Consider the following 20,220-nt stretch of genomic DNA (forward strand, 5'->3'; position numbering starts at 1 on the left):
CATCAATTAATGGCTTAATTCATATACAAAATTATATTTTAAGTCGTTGTAATTTGTGTTAAATATAAGTGAAGTTATCCTATATATAATATTTATTGATAAGAAAGCAAAAATTAAAAGATTATTAATTCAAAAAAAGCATACGAATGAAAGATGATATAAAATTCATTGTAGGTAGAATTTATTTTATAAGTAAGAAAAGAAAGAAAAAATGTGAAAGGCATAAGTATCTAAAAACGTAGAGACTAAATTAACCACTTTCTTAATAAAATCAAAATTATTGTGTATTTTATAAAACTCAAACAAAAAAAAGGGATGAAGAGGAAAAAAGTATTAAAACGAAATAGAATATGAAAATAATTTATATTTTATATAGAGAAGGCTTTTTAAATAAAACAAAAGCTTGAGATAAGAATTAAAATAGCGTAAAAAAATAATTTATTGAAAAAATGGGATGAAATTAAATAAAATCAAATCTGCAGATTTTGATTGGAGGCAGAAAATGGGACTTGAAATCCGTTCAGATGGCCAAAAGTAATAATTTAAAATACATGTCTCAAATTCTTACCATTTTCGATTAAATGCACTTCTTGTGAAATTTCGAAAAATTCCTACTTTGAAACAGTATATTACTTCCCCTGTTCATAATTGATTTTTGTTTTTACAAATGTTAACTGAAACATTGGTAAATAAGAACCAATTATTTTATCAAAACATTATTTATTTTGTTCGCCATATCGCTACAAATTAGTTAGCAGTTTTAATGAAACTCAATTTCTTACTTTTATTTTAAAGCAACACCCTAAAAAATAAATTGTGCATTTTGAAACTGGTTTATCATTTTTATAACTTGCCTAGTTATCAAAGTTTTCAAAAAAAAGTATACAAAATTCGGAAATTGAAGTTAGGATGAAAGATACTATAATTTGAATTCAACAAAACAAGGTTTTTCAGAGTAAAAAAAAAACAATAAAAAACATAGGCTTTTGTTTAAACTAATTTGTAGCGAAATAATTTTTTTTTATTTGTCAATTGTTCTTAATTGACAATTATTGTTTTAGGGACATATTTGTAAAAAAAACAAAAATAAAATATGAACAGCGGAAGCAAAATACTGTTTTAAAGTAGGAATTTTTCGAAATTTCACAAGAAGTGCATTTAATCGAAAACCGTAAATATTTGGGATAAACAAGTTACCAAATTTTAAGAGCCCTTTAAATAGCCTATCAGAATATTTCATTTGAATCATTAATTTTGAGACACCCTGTAGATGACAGTAAAAAAAAGATTTGCAAACATTTTTGGAAAATTTTTATTTTATACATTTTTGACCGTAAATCAAAATGGAGCAAATATGCGCAAAATTTTATTTTTATTCCTTAATTTTGAGTAAAATGAGATTCTAAATTCATTCATAACTCGACATCGGCAGTCGTCGGCAAAGGAGAAATCTACAATTGAAAATTAAAGTTGTCCAAATTACTTCCCATTAATTGTTATTTTTTTTAAGCAATCAATTTAAAGTACATTTAAAAACAAATAACGGATTTATAAAGTAGAGATTCTAACCTTTTTATTAATATACAACATAAGGTTTCTTCACAAACTTCTAAGAAAACTAAGTTTAAACTGTTATATAAAATTGGACGAAAAACAATAAAAATTGAAATGTAAGGTTCGAGACTCATTTTAAGTACTTTTATCCAAAATATATTAAAAACGATGTATGCTATCATAATGGCGCACATTTCTATTATGTTAAACAATCATTACTTTTTTGAAATGATCACATTTGTTAAAACCAATTTTGAGATGGTTTTGGTCGTTTGGTCCCATTGTGGGACGCCCCGACTCTAAGTGATATAAAACATATATTATGTATTTCAAATTTCAGGAAGATCGAACAATGTTGAGGGATTCCGCATTTTGGTCACTATTTTTAGAAGAAGGAAGAAATTTCACAATGTGAGAAAAAGTGACCAAAGTGCGCAACCCCTAAGCATTGTCCTATCTTCCTGAAATTTGAATATATGTTTTATATCACTTAGACTCGGCGTGTCAGATATAGTTTTTGAAATTTTTACTTAATTTATGTTGAAATCGGCTCAGAAGCTTAGAAGAAAATCATTTATTTGAAAACGGTTCTATGACATGTAGCTTAAAAAAAGATTCAAAAAATATTTATTTTTAATATTTAATGAGTAGATATGATTACAAAATTTTGATCAAAATCAATTAATTTTAGTCCTAAAAAATCTAATTAAATACCCTTTATTAAAAGTCCTATAATTGAATTTTGTTTAGCATCTCTTAAAGTCATTTTTGATTGTCATTTCAAGTTAATTTTTTACGATTGCATAGCATGACATCTACTTGTAAATTGTTTATCCCCAAGTAAAAATTAAAAATATTTTTTTTTAACTAATTCGTGTTAATTTGAACTTTTTGATAAATTTTGGTTAAATCAAATTCCAAAAAAATGTATACAAATTTAAACAAATTCAAATCCCCAACAAACATGTGTCGTAATAATCGTATGATTCAGATAATTTAATTAAACTTATATGAATCAACATTAAGCTCAAATACTTTCAGTTCAATTTACCGTTATCGTATTACGTTGTGTGATTTAAAATAGATACAACCACAATTTAAACATGCGGGCTCTATTCAATCCATTATATCCCATCACTCAGTTAACTGGGTTGGATGGTTGATAAGAAATTAGCAAAAATTAGATACTTTTCTTTTCAAGATCCTTTCAACACGATCGTTCAGTTTAAAATCACAAGTCTTCAACTCAACAGCTAACCCAAGATGTTGTCTGAGATTTTAAAAATTCGTTTTTTTCTAACTTTTTGTTTGATTTTAATTTCTCAAAAAGTATTAGTTTCAGCAATTGTTGAGCCTAATGAGACAACATTTGTCTTTTATTATGGGTAAGAATAAAATTAAAAAATTATTAAACTTTTGTTTTTAAATTAAAATTAAATACTCAAGGCCTACTTTTAATGATTCTGAGCGTTATAACCTCTCAGATGCAAGGGACATTTTAAACAATCCTAATTTCAAAAGTGGTCAAACCCATTTGTATATCCATGGACATGGTGAATTTCAAGGCGACAATGGTAGTCATGTTATTGTTGAAGCTTATTTGCACCGAAATGACATCAATCTCATTGCACTCGATTGGGATAAGGGAGCTGAAGAGATATATTTTGAATCTATCATAAATGTCAAATTGGTATGTTTATACAAAATTTTTTTAAAATAGTAAGTATATAAAATTAACTAATTTCTATGTAACTTTTCAGCTGGCTCCTGTAGTAGCTGATGCAATTTTGGATTTATTTGAGGCTGGTTTGGATCGTAAAGATCTGATGGTGGTTGCACACTCTCTTGGGTCTCAATTGGCTGGAAGAATTGGCCGACAAATTATATCAAAAACAAATGGACAAATGAAAATTCATCGGTATGTATTTTTGTAATGATTTTTTTCTAACCAATTTTTTTTTTTTATAAAACTAGTATTTGAACTAGTTTTATTTGCAATATTTCAAGTGAATTTACTAGCTATTAAATTGTGTTTGCCATAGTGAATTAATTCCTTGTTAATAGAGTGAAAAGTGAACGAAAAAGAAAATAAATGAGTCACAAAGTGACGAATATTTAAATCTTGATTTGCACTTTTAAAATGCACTTCTATATTTTGTTTTTTTTTTTCATATATAAAAATATAAGGCGGATTCCATTGTCACGGGTGGGACATTTGTACAGTAAATTTATTCAAATGAATTTGTTCCAATCGAACATTGTCTTGACTTTTCTCAGAATGGGCTGCCCATGAAGAGTTGTCCTATGATGATAATGTGCTTTTGGATTGATCCTAATTTAATCCTTAGTTAATGGTTTTCTGTTCAATTTCAAAACCAATAAATTTCAAATAATTAGTGTTTTTTGTGTTTTATGTGTTTAAGAAAAAAAAATATTTTTGCACATTTTTTCATAGCTCACATTTCCTCATACAATGCACTAAAACGCTTTTGTTCAAATATTAAATAAAACAGAGAAAAGTATCAGATATTTGAGTAACAATATATTTAAACTAAAGACGCCGTCAAAAAGCGATTGAGCTTTGATCATTAAATTTAACTTATAAATTTTGGTTTTGTTTTGTTTGAAACATGTGGCCAAATAAATAAAACGTGCCGGTATCACCCCATTTCCTGCTAAGTGATATTTTATCTAAACAATTTATTTATAATTTTTTTTTTTACTTCAATTTTTAAACTAAAATAAACTTAAAACTAAGTCAATCAAGATTAAAATTTGAAGTACATTACTAGCAACTCAAACTGATGGTCTCCATCTTTTTGGGCATGCATTTTCTTCTCACAATAAATAGACTCACTACACTCACATTCAAAAAATGTTGGAATCTTATAGTCTTAGTATTAAATGATTGTATTAAATATTTAAAACTTTGTATTGTGTACATTGACACTACAATCCTTTCCCAAAATCTGTACTTTGTTCATCTACGTAAATATCTGTTAAAATATCCATCAATAGCTCATCAATGGATTAATAGTGAACAGTATTCTATTATGACTTTAGTGGACTGTATATTTGTAATTATTAAATAATAAATAAAACACAAGAAAGGTTGGTTTAATTGGACTGCACGTGGCACGTCCTGTTTATTGTGAGATCGTTTTACGACTGAGGAGAAGAGAGGGAGGGAAGAATAATGAAACACACACGATCGTTGGTTGGTGTTGTTGGTTGGCATGCCATGCGTGTGTGTTGGTAGGCTTCTTCTTCAAATAGGCACGGATTATTTAACATCCTGCCCACTTTAAACCTTCGGTTTAATAAATGCTGATCGTTTGGTTCTGCGTTGGGGCTTCCTCCGAATAGCATTTGCTCATGGACATTGGGAAAACATTGGCGCCCCTGCGTGTATATGCCAATGAAAAAACCAAGTCGATTCGGGTACTATGTAATGAATGATCACAGTGACTGAGGAGATCGTTGTTCACATAGACCTCCAGACTGAAAGTCTGTTGTAGATATGCCTTGGAGATTGTGATGCAATTCTGTTAGATGAGTAAAATCTTTTTGATGTTCCATCTTGCTGGTTTTACTGTTCAAAATATAGATTCTAATATTAAGGACTTGTATTTGTTTTTTCTTTGATGTCTGCTAAACAATGAACATTTTGAGTAGTTAAAATTTTAAAATTGTTTGGTGTTGAAAACTTTTGCATTTTATTTGCTGCCTTTGGTTAATGCTGGCCAGAGTTTTGTTTGATGTTCATGCGGTTGCAAACTGTTGTGGAGGCTGTTGCACTACCTGTTATGATTGTTGTTGTTGGGAAATTTGTGAATTCTGTTGTTTATGGGGCGGTGTTTGTTTTGTTTGCAAAGACTGATTTGGAGTCAAAACCTGCTGTTAAGAGCACTTGTGCCATGGATGTTGTGGAACTTGGGGATATTGTTTTTGTTGTTGTGGTTGTATTTGGAGAGTTGTTGTGAGTTGAACTTATTGTGATTGTCCAACCTGCTGGACAACAGTAGGTGCATTTATAACATTCGCAGAGGGTTGAAATATAACTGATGGTTGGGGGAACGTTGGCAGTATTACAGTTTTCTGTTGATGGTTTTGTTGTATAACAGGCTGATGTTGTTGCTGTTGAATAACCGGTGTATGAGTCTGAATCACAGAAGTTTGTTGTGAAACAGGTTGTTTTTGTTGCAACAATTGTTGTTGTTGTTGTTGTTGTTGAAGTTTTTGTTGTAGTAATTGCTGTTGTTGCAAGAGTTGCTGGCATTGACCAACAGCTGTCCCTGCCCACTTTGATTCTACAGAATCAAGAGAATTGATTGGTGTTGGTGTTCCCAGACACTTCTCTTGTTGGTTATTCTCGGAAAGAAAAGAAAATAAACATAATATTTAGTCATGCTTCTTCTTCAAGGAATGTATATACATGTTTTAATGTAAATGTTTGAAATATGTATGTTTTGAGTATTAAATATTTTGTTTTATAATATAAACTGATGGTTCCGAATTGAACTTTGTCTCTTGAACAAACTATTCATTCTGTCTTCATGAAAGAATGTACGCTGGGATGAATTTGTCTCAAGAACAAGTGATTCACCCTGCTAACGCACACTCAAAATCGAACTGCGAAAAGGATGCCCTTCGTAGGCAATCTGCTTTCCTTGAAGAATGTGCGTTTTGTAAGAACGCACACTCAAAATAGAATTGAGAAAAGGACACCCTATGTAGGCGATCTGCTTTTCTGTAAGAATGTACGCTGGGATGAATTTTGTCTCATGAACAAATGATTCATCCTTCGAACGTACACTCAAAATTGAATTGAGAAAAGGACACCCTATGTAGGTGATCTGCTTTTCTGTAAGAATGTACGCTGGAATGAATTTTGTCTCATGAACAAATGATTCATCCTTCGAACGTACACTCAGAATTGAAATTGTGAAAAGGACACCCTATGTAGGCGATCTGCTTTTCTGCAAGAATGTACGTTTTGTAAGAACGCACACTCAAAATTGAATTGAGAAAAGGACACCCTATGTAGGTGATCTGCTTTTCTGTAAGAATGTACGCTGGGATGAATTTTGTCTCATGAACAAATGATTCATCCTTCGAACGTACACTCAAAATTGAATTGAGAAAAGGACACCCTATGTAGGTGATCTGCTTTTCTGTAAGAATGTACGCTGGGATGAATTTTGTCTCATGAACAAATGATTCATCCTTCGAACGTACACTCAAAATTGAATTGAGAAAAGGACACCCTATGTAGGCGATCTGCTTTTCTGTAAGAATGTACGCTGGGATGAATTTTGTCTCATGAACAAATGATTCATCCTTCGAACGTACACTCAAAATTGAATTGAGAAAAGGACACCCTATGTAGGTGATCTGCTTTTCTGTAAGAATGTACGCTGGAATGAATTTTGTCTCATGAACAAATGATTCATCCTTCGAACGTACACTCAGAATTGAAATTGTGAAAAGGACACCCTATGTAGGCGATCTGCTTTTCTGCAAGAATGTACGTTTTGTAAGAACGCACACTCAAAATTGAATTGAGAAAAGGACACCCTATGTAGGTGATCTGCTTTTCTGTAAGAATGTACGCTGGGATGAATTTTGTCTCATGAACAAATGATTCATCCTTCGAACGTACACTCAAAATTGAATTGAGAAAAGGACACCCTATGTAGGTGATCTGCTTTTCTGTAAGAATGTACGCTGGGATGAATTTTGTCTCATGAACAAATGATTCATCCTTCGAACGTACACTCAAAATTGAATTGAGAAAAGGACACCCTATGTAGGCGATCTGCTTTTCTGTAAGAATGTACGCTGGGATGAATTTTGTCTCATGAACAAATGATTCATCCTTCGAACGTACACTCAAAATTGAATTGAGAAAAGGACACCCTATGTAGGTGATCTGCTTTTCTGTAAGAATGTACGCTGGGATGAATTTTGTCTCATGAACAAATGATTCATCCTTCGAACGTACACTCAAAATTGAATTGAGAAAAGGACACCCTATTTAGGTGATCTGCTTTTCTGTAAGAATGTACGCTGGGATGAATTTTGTCTCATGAACAAATGATTCATCCTTCGAACGTACACTCAATATTGAATTGAGAAAAGGACACCCTATGTAGGTGATCTGCTTTTCTGTAAGAATGTACGCTGGGATGAATTTTGTCTCATGAACAAATGATTCATCCTTCGAACGTACACTCAAAATTGAATTGAGAAAAGGACACCCTATGTAGGTGATCTGCTTTTCTGTAAGAATGTACGCTGGGATGAATTTTGTCTCATGAACAAATGATTCATCCTTCGAACGCACACTCAAAATTGAATTGAGAAAAGGACACCCTATGTAGGTGATCTGCTTTTCTGTAAGAATGTACGCTGGGATGAATTTTGTCTCATGAACAAATGATTCATCCTTCGAACGTACACTCAATATTGAATTGAGAAAAGGACACCCTATGTAGGTGATCTGCTTTTCTGTAAGAATGTACGCTGGGATGAATTTTGTCTCATGAACAAATGATTCATCCTTCGAACGTACACTCAAAATTGAATTGAGAAAAGGACACCCTATGTAGGCGATCTGCTTTTCTGTAAGAATGTACGCTGGGATGAATTTTGTCTCATGAACAAATGATTCATCCTTCGAACGTACACTCAAAATTGAATTGAGAAAAGGACACCCTATGTAGGTGATCTGCTTTTCTGTAAGAATGTACGCTGGGATGAATTTTGTCTCATGAACAAATGATTCATCCTTCGAACGTACACTCAAAATTGAATTGAGAAAAGGACACCCTATTTAGGTGATCTGCTTTTCTGTAAGAATGTACGCTGGGATGAATTTTGTCTCATGAACAAATGATTCATCCTTCGAACGTACACTCAAAATTGAATTGAGAAAAGGACACCCTATTTAGGTGATCTGCTTTTCTGTAAGAATGTACGCTGGGATGAATTTTGTCTCATGAACAAATGATTCATCCTTCGAACGTACACTCAAAATTGAATTGAGAAAAGGACACCCTATGTAGGTGATCTGCTTTTCTGTAAGAATGTACGCTGGGATGAATTTTGTCTCATGAACAAATGATTCATCCTTCGAACGTACACTCAAAATTGAATTGAGAAAAGGACACCCTATGTAGGTGATCTGCTTTTCTGTAAGAATGTACGCTGGGATGAATTTTGTCTCATGAACAAATGATTCATCCTTCGAACGCACACTCAAAATTGAATTGAGAAAAGGACACCCTATGTAGGTGATCTGCTTTTCTGTAAGAATGTACGCTGGGATGAATTTTGTCTCATGAACAAATGATTCATCCTTCGAACGTACACTCAAAATTGAATTGAGAAAAGGACACCCTATGTAGGTGATCTGCTTTTCTGTAAGAATGTACGCTGGGATGAATTTTGTCTCATGAACAAATGATTCATCCTTCGAACGTACACTCAAAATTGAATTGAGAAAAGGACACCCTATGTAGGCGATCTGCTTTTCTGTAAGAATGTACGCTGGGATGAATTTTGTCTCATGAACAAATGATTCATCCTTCGAACGTACACTCAAAATTGAATTGAGAAAAGGACACCCTATGTAGGCGATCTGCTTTTCTGTAAGAATGTACGCTGGGATGAATTTTGTCTCATGAACAAATGATTCATCCTTCGAACGTACACTCAAAATTGAATTGAGAAAAGGACACCCTATTTAGGTGATCTGCTTTTCTGTAAGAATGTACGCTGGGATGAATTTTGTCTCATGAACAAATGATTCATCCTTCGAACGTACACTCAAAATTGAATTGAGAAAAGGACACCCTATGTAGGTGATCTGCTTTTCTGTAAGAATGTACGCTGGAATGAATTTTGTCTCATGAACAAATGATTCATCCTTCGAACGTACACTCAGAATTGAAATTGTGAAAAGGACACCCTATGTAGGCGATCTGCTTTTCTGCAAGAATGTACGTTTTGTAAGAACGCACACTCAAAATTGAATTGAGAAAAGGACACCCTATGTAGGTGATCTGCTTTTCTGTAAGAATGTACGCTGGGATGAATTTTGTCTCATGAACAAATGATTCATCCTTCGAACGTACACTCAAAATTGAAAATATATAAGAAATAAAAGGTTATCGTTTGTAACAACTTGTCTGCAAGAATGTGCGTTTTGTAAGAACGCACACTCAATATAAGAAATCGAAAGTTCACCTTTTGTGGGCAACAACTTTCCTTCAAGACACGCCTAGTTCTACGTAGGCAAATCCTCTTGTTATTATGTTATTATGTTTCAAATAATAGTCTTTTTTGACAAAATGTGAGTTTTTTTTAATGAAAAATTAATTGAATTGAGTTCAATTGTGTTTAAGTGCATAAGTGTGGGACAAACCTTTAGTTAGGTCAAGAAACGGTTTTAGGTGTTGAAATATGGCAGTTGTCATTTACCTTTATGTAGCTTTAAGCTCAACGTACAATTCGATGCTCCTAACCTATTATCTACTCGTATGTAATATTTTGAATGACAACTCAAAATATTTGTAAGGTAAATTGTCTCAAATTTTGAACGCGAAAAGGTTACCCTTTGTGGGTAACTGCTTATCTGGAAGAATGTACGCTGGGATGAATTTTGTCTCAAGAACAAACGATTCATCCTGCGAACGTACACTCAAAATCGACTGAGAAAAGCATAAAAGTATAAAAGTCAATAAAATACCTGGTAGACAAATTAACACATGAAATGTATTCTAAGAAAACAAATGAACCAAGAGTGAAATGTAATTGTAATTTTAGTTTGGGTGGGAGTGAACCTTAAATGGACCTGTATATTGTTTTTGTTGGTTTTTAAATATTTTGTTGTCTCAATAGCATTGTTTTATATTATTTGCATTGTTTAGTGTTTTATGAATTCAAATAATATACCTATGTATTAAAATTGAATTGGTTTTGCCCTTTTTGTTTTGTTTTCTTTTTTTTTGTTGTATTATTTGATGTTAGAACAAATGCATTCGTTTTGTTTTGATTTTTATATAGGTACATAGGTAATTCAGCTGCTCTATCTCCTTTTTGTAATTTTAAAAATAGTAGGAATATAAACGCTTACGTTGTGTACGTATATACATTACTTCAAAAGAACGAAATGAATAGGTATATCATTCATAAAGTTCCGAGCTTAAATGAAAAGCTTTAAAGAGTTTTTCTTATAAAATGAAAAGCGCTTTTGTTTAAATTAATTTGTGGAATGAGTAATTTGCATAACAACAATCCAAGGTCTCACTCCGACCCAAACAAGAAGGAAGATAATTATCCTACCAACCACCCCAAAAAGCCAAAACAATTCAATTCAACCCTGTCAGATCTAAACCTCAGACTCACAGATAAATGACAACATTTTTCTAAACAAAGCAGCGCGAAAATAAAACTAAACGATCGCAAAACAATTCCTAATTTAGTCTAAAACCTTTCTACACCATAAAACACGTGCAACCAAATGTATGCCTGCCTACTTGACCGATTACAAGAAAATTATTTGCTACAAAAAGCGACAATAAAAATGACCTAACGGAATTTTCTATATCAACAGCTACATAGGTATATTCAACAACAACAAACCCTAAAAAAAAAAAGAAAAAGAAATTGTTCCCACAAAAAAAAAAAAAAAAAACAAACATTTTGTATACCTAGATTCTCGAGCAAATAGGTAGATACATTCTTACTGCTTCCCCTTCCTCTATTTACTCGCTTATAATTTGGCAGCTCATACATGAAATGCCAAATCCCAATGTGCGACAATTAGAATTTAAATTATTTCTTGACAATGTGGAATGTAACTACGTATGTTTTTCTCCTTTTGTATGTATTTTGTTTAGGTACACGATCATCTCATCGCATAGCATGTGTGTGGAGATGAATGTACCTTTGTTGTTACTTTGCACTCCTGTAAGTACACAGTCCCATAACTAAAAGAAAACAAATCTTCCTACCTGCACCATAAAAGCAATTCGCGATTTGAACGAAAAACAGCCATAAAATTAAAAAGGGTACCAATACCTACCTAATATGTACTCGAGTGACATGCGACACAACCAACCCTTTATTACTGACGAAACAAAACTCTCTTCCTGCCTACGCAAATAAAGATGACCTAACGGATTTTCTTTCTCAACAGCTGCATAGATTTGTTACAACAAAAACCCTAAAACAAAGGAAAAGAAATTGTTCGCACAAAAACGAGTTGGGCTACATACATTTGCAAAACAAATAGATAAATGCGTAGCGCGTAGGTAGATTCTCGAATAAATGGATTTTTTACACTATTGGTGTAAGACCCCTATCTATATTTTCTTGGAAATAGTTTGGCGGGTCATACTTATACCTCCGTAAAATGATATTCTAATATGTATGTGAAAATTGAAATTTAAATTAATTGAAATTTACAAAAAAATGAATCTTTTTATTTTTCTTAATATGTAGGTATGTAGGTATGTAGAATGTAGATTTGTTCTTTTATTATTTTCTCTTTCTTTTATATATGTGCCAAGCCTGACACAACTGGACAATTTAGGTGCCTACATAGACAAAGAGATAGTACAAGTTGTAGCTACATTTATGTCTTTGGTCCAAATTGTTATCTGTTGCAGTGGATATTTACTATACCTTAGTTTTTTTTTTTGATTTGATATATTGATTCATAGGTAGATAGGTACTTTATTTCTATCTCATCGCATATTTGTGTGTAGAGTTGTATGTTCTCACTTGGTGCTCATGTAGATAACTACCCAAACTCATCACTAAAGAAATTTGGATGGACCCAATAGACTGAAAAGAGCTATCAAAATATCTGAAACTCTAACGGTGCGAGAACATGAAAGTAACCAAAATCATTTTGGTTTCGAAAAAGAAATCAGAACGATTCTGTGCATTGGATGGTTTGATATCATACCAAAACAAATTTACACAAATCTCCCTACCCGCGCCATAAACACATTTCGCGATTTCAACGAAAACAGCAATAAAACAAAAAGGGTCCTGTCTACCTAATGTGTACTCGAGTGACACGCGACAAGCAATGCATCGCTAAATTACCGACAAAAACAAAAACGACCTAACGGGGTATCTATTCCAACAGTTGCACCACCAAGTTGGTCACATAAACAATAAATAGCGAAACAATAAATGAAGGATAGCAGTACAAATAGATAGATAACTTGTGGCGGCATTCGTACACCACAGATCAATGTGTCTTGTTTTGCGTTGTTTTTTTTTTTTATACGTAGGTATGTAGATAGTATATCCAATTTATACTGATCTACTGTTTTGTTAATTGGAAATCTTATTGGGAAAATCATTCATGTATATAGGTACCTAAGATGAATCTGTTTTTTGAATGGGTTTGTTAAATGCAGAAATTGCTTAAGTGTGTAATTAAAAATTTTCAATCTTAAGCGGATACATAAAAGAAAAATATGAATTACATTATAATAATTGCCAAATATGTTATGTAGGTACATAATATGTAAGATTTATTGTGATTAATGATTTCATACGAAACAATATGTGTCTAAGTTGTGTCTATTGAAAAGTAAAATTGATCGCAATAAACATATAAAATGCACTATGAATGAATTAGATACATAGGTACTTAGATATTTGTGCAAAAGGAATTTCTTATTTTTTTTTTTTTTTTAAGCTTGTGCATAAGTGAAAATGTTTTTTTTTTTTTAATATTCGCAAAATCAAGCAAATATGTAATAACACTTGTTTATGATGTTAGAGCAACATTTGTAGTTACATAACAAAATATAATGTGTAAATGCTGAAGTGTATTTTTAAGAAGTATAGTGTTTTGTAAATCGTGGGGTATTGATATTTCATAATGTAGTTTCAATAGAATAAAATATGAAAATGGTGAATTTGAATAATTGATACGTAGGTATGTATTACTTACATACATTCTTCATGGAAATGCACTTGAAGAAGAATTTCAGCTTCAAGAATTTTCTACAGCTGTCTTAATATGGACCCGCAACTAAATATGTGGTACCGTAACTTCTATCTGCTACACACAAGACACAATCTTCTTTGTGTTCGTCATTTTTGGTAAGCAATTTTGTTTGTCCTGTCATTGCTTTAGCAATGACAAGCACAAGTAACTCACTATTGATTATTTATTTTATTGTGTTCTCGTCTATTTCATATTCGCACATACATTCCTTAAAAACAAAATCTGTCGATAATTTTGTTCTGTGTATTTTGCTTTCTTTTTTTTTTTTTTTTTTTTTTTTTAGGAACGCGAGAGGGATTTTTTTGTTTTGCTTTTTTTTTTTTTAACCCTTTAGTGGTTTCACAGTCACTACCGCTTTAGTAATTAAATTATATATCTATTTACTTAAGGCGCGAAGCACAGTATTAGGCGTCGAAGGACCGTGAACAATAACTCTAGAGTGGACTGTAATATATCTGTAAAGTAATTTAATAATAAATGAAAAACGAATGTTTATATTTTCAATGGGACCGAACGTCCTCTTTATTGTGCGATCTTGATGTGACTGAGGAGAAGAGAGGGAGGGAAGAATAATGAAACACACACGATCGTTGGTTGGTGTTGTTGGTTGGCATGCCATGCGTGTGTGTTGGTAGGCTTCTTCTTCAAATAGGCACGGATTATTTAACAAATAGGAAGATAGATATCTTTTAGGATTTAAATTAAATTAAAAAGATATCTTTATTGCTTAAGAAAAAAAAAAACTATTTATGTTATCGGACAAATTACAAACTTCAAAGTACAGAGATAAGATTTTACATAAGTACCTATATATTTCTTTTTCTACTGTAAAACATTTGAATGAATTTATTAAAAATTTAAACAATGATGGAAAATCTCTATTAATAGTAGTGGAGTAACTAAAGCTCAAAAATTGGCAATATTAGGGAACCCGGCCGAACAGCTTAGATTTTGATGATCTTTTTTTTCAAACGTCGGTAATTAAAAATACTTTAAAGTCTATAGATTAAAAATTGCCGGTGTTGCCGTTTTGATTATTTAAATTTAATTGAAGATTTTTGTGAACAAAAACAAATTATTTTCAAAAATTTTTCTTAAATTTCATAAATTAATTGATGCCAAAAGATTTTCTAGGAAATTCAAGGAAAAAAAATATATGGGAGTGAGAGACAATCTTCCATAGTTCAAGTGATAGATGCAATTTTCTTATTAATTGACTTCAAACACAAAAAAAAATATTTGAACACAACGGCAACACCTACAATATTCAAATATACATTTTTAAAAGCTAGAAGCTTACTCATATATGTAAAATTAAAATTAAGTTAATTGAATGAACGGCTTTTGAAAGAATGGTAATTGAACTCAGATTTTTGAAAAAAAAAAAAAAATTGAAAAAATTTTAACATGTCGTTTTTTAAACTTGGTCGTCTCGTAATATAAAATGCATTTATTTTCAAATTTTTTTGGCCGCATTTATTATGATTTCAAATTATAAAAGGAAATGTCAATATGTATTAAAAAAAATATTTGAACACAACGGCAACACCTACAATATTCAAATATACATTTTTAAAAGCTAGAAGCTTACTCATATATGTAAAATTAAAATTAAGTTAATTGAATGAACGGCTTTTGAAAGAATGGTAATTGAACTCAGATTTTTGAAAAAAAAAAAAAAATTGAAAAAATTTTAACATGTCGTTTTTTAAACTTGGTCGTCTCGTAATATAAAATGCATTTATTTTCAAATTTTTTTGGCCGCATTTATTATGATTTCAAATTATAAAAGGAAATGTCAATATGTATTACGGTTTATGAAAAAAATTAAAAAGTATTTCATTTTCGAAGAACTTTTTTTAATTAAAGTTTTGAAAAAAAATGTAACTTATTTTTTTTTTAAGTTCAACATCTAAACATAAAATTATTTTTTATTCATTTAATAACCCTTACTGTTGAAAGTTAAATAGCAAAAATTTAAAGTTCCTATTTACCACAGTCTTTGAGAAAATTAATTATTTCAATGCAAAAATTCAGTTTTAATAAAAAAAAAACCATTGAAATTGAAGTAATTTTTCATTTTTTTTTTTTTTCAAAAGTGTGATATATTTTACCTTTTTTGCTTCGAAATTCAACTGATAATATTTATGGTCAAAAATTTTTTTTTAATAAATTCATATTTTATTAGAAAAAGTTTGGAAAAAAGTCATTTTAAATTTTTCTAATAACATTTTTTTTTTAATTCTGAGTTTGAGGACCATTTCTTCAAAAAGTCTTGATTAAATTTAGTGGATTTAAATTTAAGGGATAAGAATGAGCTTCTCGCTTTTTAAAAATGTATTTTAAAATATTGTAAGTGTTGCCGTTGTTTTCAAAATATTTTTTTTGTGTTTGAGGTCAGAATGTTAGAAAATTGCATTTATCGCTTAAACGATGGAAGATTGTCCCTTACTGCCTTTTATATATTTTCCTTAAATTACCTAGAGAATCTTTTGCTATCATTTGTTTTATGAAATTTAAGCAAAAAAAATGGTTTTGTTAAAAAAAAATTAATTTTAGTTTTTAAAAACAATACGGCAACACCGGCAATTTGTAATCTATAGACTTTAAAGTATTTTTAATTACCTACGTTTGAAAAAAAAAATCGTCAAAATCAGAGCTGTTCGGCCGGGTTCCCTAATAATTTGCTGTAGTTACTCTACTATAGATTAAAATAATTTCTCAAAAGATTTTCAGCTTCAAAGGAAATACACCATACAATTACATACTTCTATAAAAATCAAAATGCAATTTTAGGTATAAGACACATTTTTTTAATCGAAATAAAACCTGTTGTTCAAATAACAAACCTAAATAAAAAAGCTATTGTTATTTCAACAACAATATGTTTGAATCTTTTATAATTCCGTCAACGATCCACCTTGCTAAGTTAATAAGTTTTTTTTTTTTGTTTTTAAACACTGTAGTTAAATAAACATAAGATATAAACGCAGGGACGCGTTTTAATAAATCTTTAAGAGCCCCCACACACTACAAAATTTCTATCGGCCGACAGTTTAATCGGTCTCTTAATTAATATGAAAATTTATGAAAGTGAGCCCACTAAAACGATTAAGTATCGGCCGATCAAAAAGTTTGTTTGCCTTCAAATTAAAATATTTCCTACCCAGCCGACTATATAGTCGGCGCACACTAGGAGCCCAACCCGACTAAACTATCGGCCGATAGAAAGTCTGTTGTAGTGTTCGGGGGCTCTAAAAATACTATAGCTTTTTGGATACATCCAATTTGACTTGACTTCGTTTCTCCGCTAACTAGTTTTGACATCTAGGATATGGTTATTATTTTTGTTTGAATGTAAAAATGCTTGAGGAATACCTACATACATACAATTTCTAACACGAAAATATGTAGCTGTGCTTACTAAACCTTTAAAAAGTTGAATATTTTTAATATACAGGTTTATGCAAAATTTTAAAACTGTGACAGCCATATTATTCACTAGTTTAAAAATACATCTTGATGTAAAGAAATGTCAAATGTCAAAAATAAATCCAAATCCATAATATTCACTACTAAAATCCAATTTTAAATCCAATTTTTTAAATGCAATCTCGTTAAATCCAAATAAATTTAAACTGCTCTCTAGAGGTCTGTTTAACTTTATAAAACCAGATGTGTGTTCAAATGTTTTGTCAAGCATTTTGAAAAGGAAAAATAAATATAAATGCAAATTATACAAAATTTATTGAATAATCAAATAATTTTTTTGAGTGAATTATGAAATAAAAATTAAACCCTTGGATTCATGAAATTCTGATTTGAGCGATTGGATTTAAAATTAACTTTAATCCAAACTAAATCCAGAGTGAATAATATGGCCGTTAGTCATCAGTTAAGTTTCAAACTTTTCAAACAAGCATTGCTCGATCGAACGTATTGTTCCCAGTGTCATTTCTTTATTTATACACTTCGAATATTTTAATAGTTAAAAATAAATATCCTGGGGTGAGATTCTGTATGGCGAAAATGAACAAACGTTTTCGTGTGTGCGAAAGGTTTGATTCATACAACTTGAAAAACGAAAGAATTTGTTCTGTATCTGTCGCAAATTTTCTTTCGTTTTTCAAAAACGAACGATCGTTTTCGTTTCGTTTTTTATAGAATGTACCCCCTGAATTTCCAGGGGAATTTTGTTTCCCTCGGAATTTTTTGTGCAATCGTGAACATTACAGCTAAATTTCTCTGAAAATTGTGTTGCCGATAAATTACGAGGGACACTTTCCATGATCATTTTCATTTCCATGTTTAAAAAATGGGAAACATTTCCAGGGAAATTTTTATTCAGGATTGCCCCCAAAAAGTTTGAAGTTTCAGTTTGTCAAATTTTTAGAGAAAAACAAATATTTCAATAAATATTAACATAATTTGTATCAAAAGAATTCAACGAAAATGAAGTAATTTTTTAAAAGAAATATTTTAAACTGCAGGACCAATAATTCTGAGTTTGAAGACCAGTTTTTCAAAAGCTGATAGCAACAAATTTCTTTCTTTAAAAAAAAATTATATTTTGGTGTTGTCGTTCTATTCAAATATTTTTTTTGCTTTCTATTTGGGAGAAAATTTTGTCTATAGCTTAAACAATGCAAAAGTGTCTCTCACTCCGAGCCCCCTTATAATTATGTATGAAAATACGTTGCAAATTTCGGTTTTGTATAAAAAGACAAGTTTTGATTATTTGTGAAATGTTAGCACCAAAGAAATTTCAGAAATTGTTCGTCCTTTAAATATACATATATTAAGAATGGTCTTGATAATTCAAAACAAATACCAAAAATATTTCTCAAGTTTCAATTTGTTTGTTTCTATTTATTCTCAGAATGGCTGTTTTAGATCCAGCATTTCCATTATACTACCCCATCATTTCAACATCCGTGAATAAAAACGATGCAGATCATCTTCAAGTTATTCATACTGATATTTTAACTTATGGTCAGCCAACATCTTTGGGTCATGTTGATTTTTGGCCAAATGGTGGATTACAAGGACAACCTGGATGTCCAAATGGAATATTGGTTCCATTTAGTGAAGAAGGTAAAAATATTTTAATAACACTGGTCAACAAAATTGATCTTTTTTTTTCCACAAGAACCAAGATATACTTTTCTAGAGGTTTTTGATCTGAAGTCAGAAAAATTTTATTGGCCTCCGTTTTTGAGATATTACCGTTATAAAATGCTAAAAAAAACTTCATTTTGGCTGATTTCGAGCTTCTGTTTTTATGTGGGGTAATTCATTGTATACAAATTTGTAACGGTGATTATAAGAACAGATATTCTTCTTTCAAAACTGTTTAAATTTTCCCGATATCTCTTTAATTGTTCGAAATATCTTAAGTTTCAGTTAATAAGCTAAAGAGAAACTAAACTTAATCTAAAGTTTAAGTCACTGGTAACAGAATTTTTACCACAAGAACCAAAATATACTTTTCTGAAGGTTTTTAGGTTGCTGAACTCGAATCCGCAATCAGAAAAATTCTAATTAGCTTCCGTTCTTGATATATAACCGTTATAAAAAAACCTTTTTTTGCATTTTATAACGGTAATATTTCAAGAACGGAGGCCTTTAGAAAAGTACATTTTGGTTCTTGTGGCAAAAAAAGTTTAATTTTGTTGGTCAGTGCTGTTTCTGAGTCAAAGACCACTCATTAAATTTTAAATATCTCGGGGAGTAAAAGAGATATCAGAAAGATTAAAACATTTTTTGGAAGAATAAAACCAGTTCTTATAGCCACTGTTACAAATTTTTATAAATTATTTTTAGTTCTTGTGGCAAAAACCTTGTTGAAAAGTGTAATTAAAAAAAAAACAACAAACTAACAATGTATGTATATTTTATTTATAGATCTTTGTAGTCATCAGAGATCATGGCGTTTTTGGGCAGAGAGTGTTGAAAATGCTTTAGGAAACAAGAAAAAATTTTTAGGATTTCCAGGAAAAAATTATGTTACATTTTTAATAAAGGGTAAAGACAATTTGAAGAGTAAACCGGTTTTAATGGGCGTCGATTGTCCTTTAAGGTGAGATTTTTATTTATTGAAAATTTAAAAAAAAATTAATAATGTTTTGTGTTTTTAGTGCTAAGGGAGATTATTTCTTAAAAACCAATAGCGAATATCCATTTGCAATGGGTTTGGATGGATATTAAAGGAAAATTTAAAAATAGGTACTCACTGTTACGTGTGTTTGGAAAATAAATTGTGATTTTTGCATAAATTTACGTAAATATTTGTTATTTTAATGAAACCCTATAGTTTGGAAGTTACAAAATTGTTCAAACAAAATTGGTAAGGTATTATAATGAAAGACTTTTGAAGTAAGTAATTCTCGTTGTTTAGTAAAAAGTCAAATGTACCCGTGGTGTAAATCTTTTTTTCATCTATTGGTCACAGAAAATTTTTCATAACTTTTTATGAAATACATATGTAGAATATTTTTTTCTGCTGAAAAGATCTAATAGTGAATGCAACATTTACATATACTTTTATTGATAATTTTGCATTTGTTACTTTTACTGACTGTTAGATCTATTCAGTAAAAACAAATTCCACATACGCCACAGTGACC

General features: G+C 30.8%; 1 protein-coding gene across 1 annotated transcript; it reads left to right on the forward strand.

The window, feature by feature from the left end:
- The first annotated feature begins 502 nt into the window (after window positions 1–502).
- Window positions 503–19,845, forward strand: LOC129907527 (pancreatic triacylglycerol lipase-like). Its single transcript, XM_055983802.1, has 6 exons — window positions 503–534; window positions 3,001–3,244; window positions 3,315–3,472; window positions 18,474–18,688; window positions 19,499–19,673; window positions 19,732–19,845. The coding sequence occupies exons 1-6, from the start codon at window positions 503–505 to the stop codon at window positions 19,799–19,801; spliced, it is 894 nt and encodes a 297-aa protein (XP_055839777.1). The 3' UTR covers window positions 19,802–19,845.
- The last annotated feature ends 375 nt before the right edge of the window (window positions 19,846–20,220 follow it).

This window comes from Episyrphus balteatus, chromosome 1, assembly GCF_945859705.1.
Source record: "Episyrphus balteatus chromosome 1, idEpiBalt1.1, whole genome shotgun sequence".
Lineage (NCBI taxonomy): Eukaryota > Metazoa > Arthropoda > Insecta > Diptera > Syrphidae > Episyrphus > Episyrphus balteatus.

Bases quoted from the DNA above. Each gene is read 5' to 3' on its own strand.
- LOC129907527 (XM_055983802.1), top strand. From the start codon at position 503: ATGGGACTTGAAATCCGTTCAGATGGCCAAAA. The intron at 3,245-3,314 runs GTATGTTTATAC...GTAACTTTTCAG, and splicing joins CTATCATAAATGTCAAATTG to CTGGCTCCTGTAGTAGCTGA. The intron at 3,473-18,473 runs GTATGTATTTTT...ATTTATTCTCAG, and splicing joins GGACAAATGAAAATTCATCG to AATGGCTGTTTTAGATCCAG.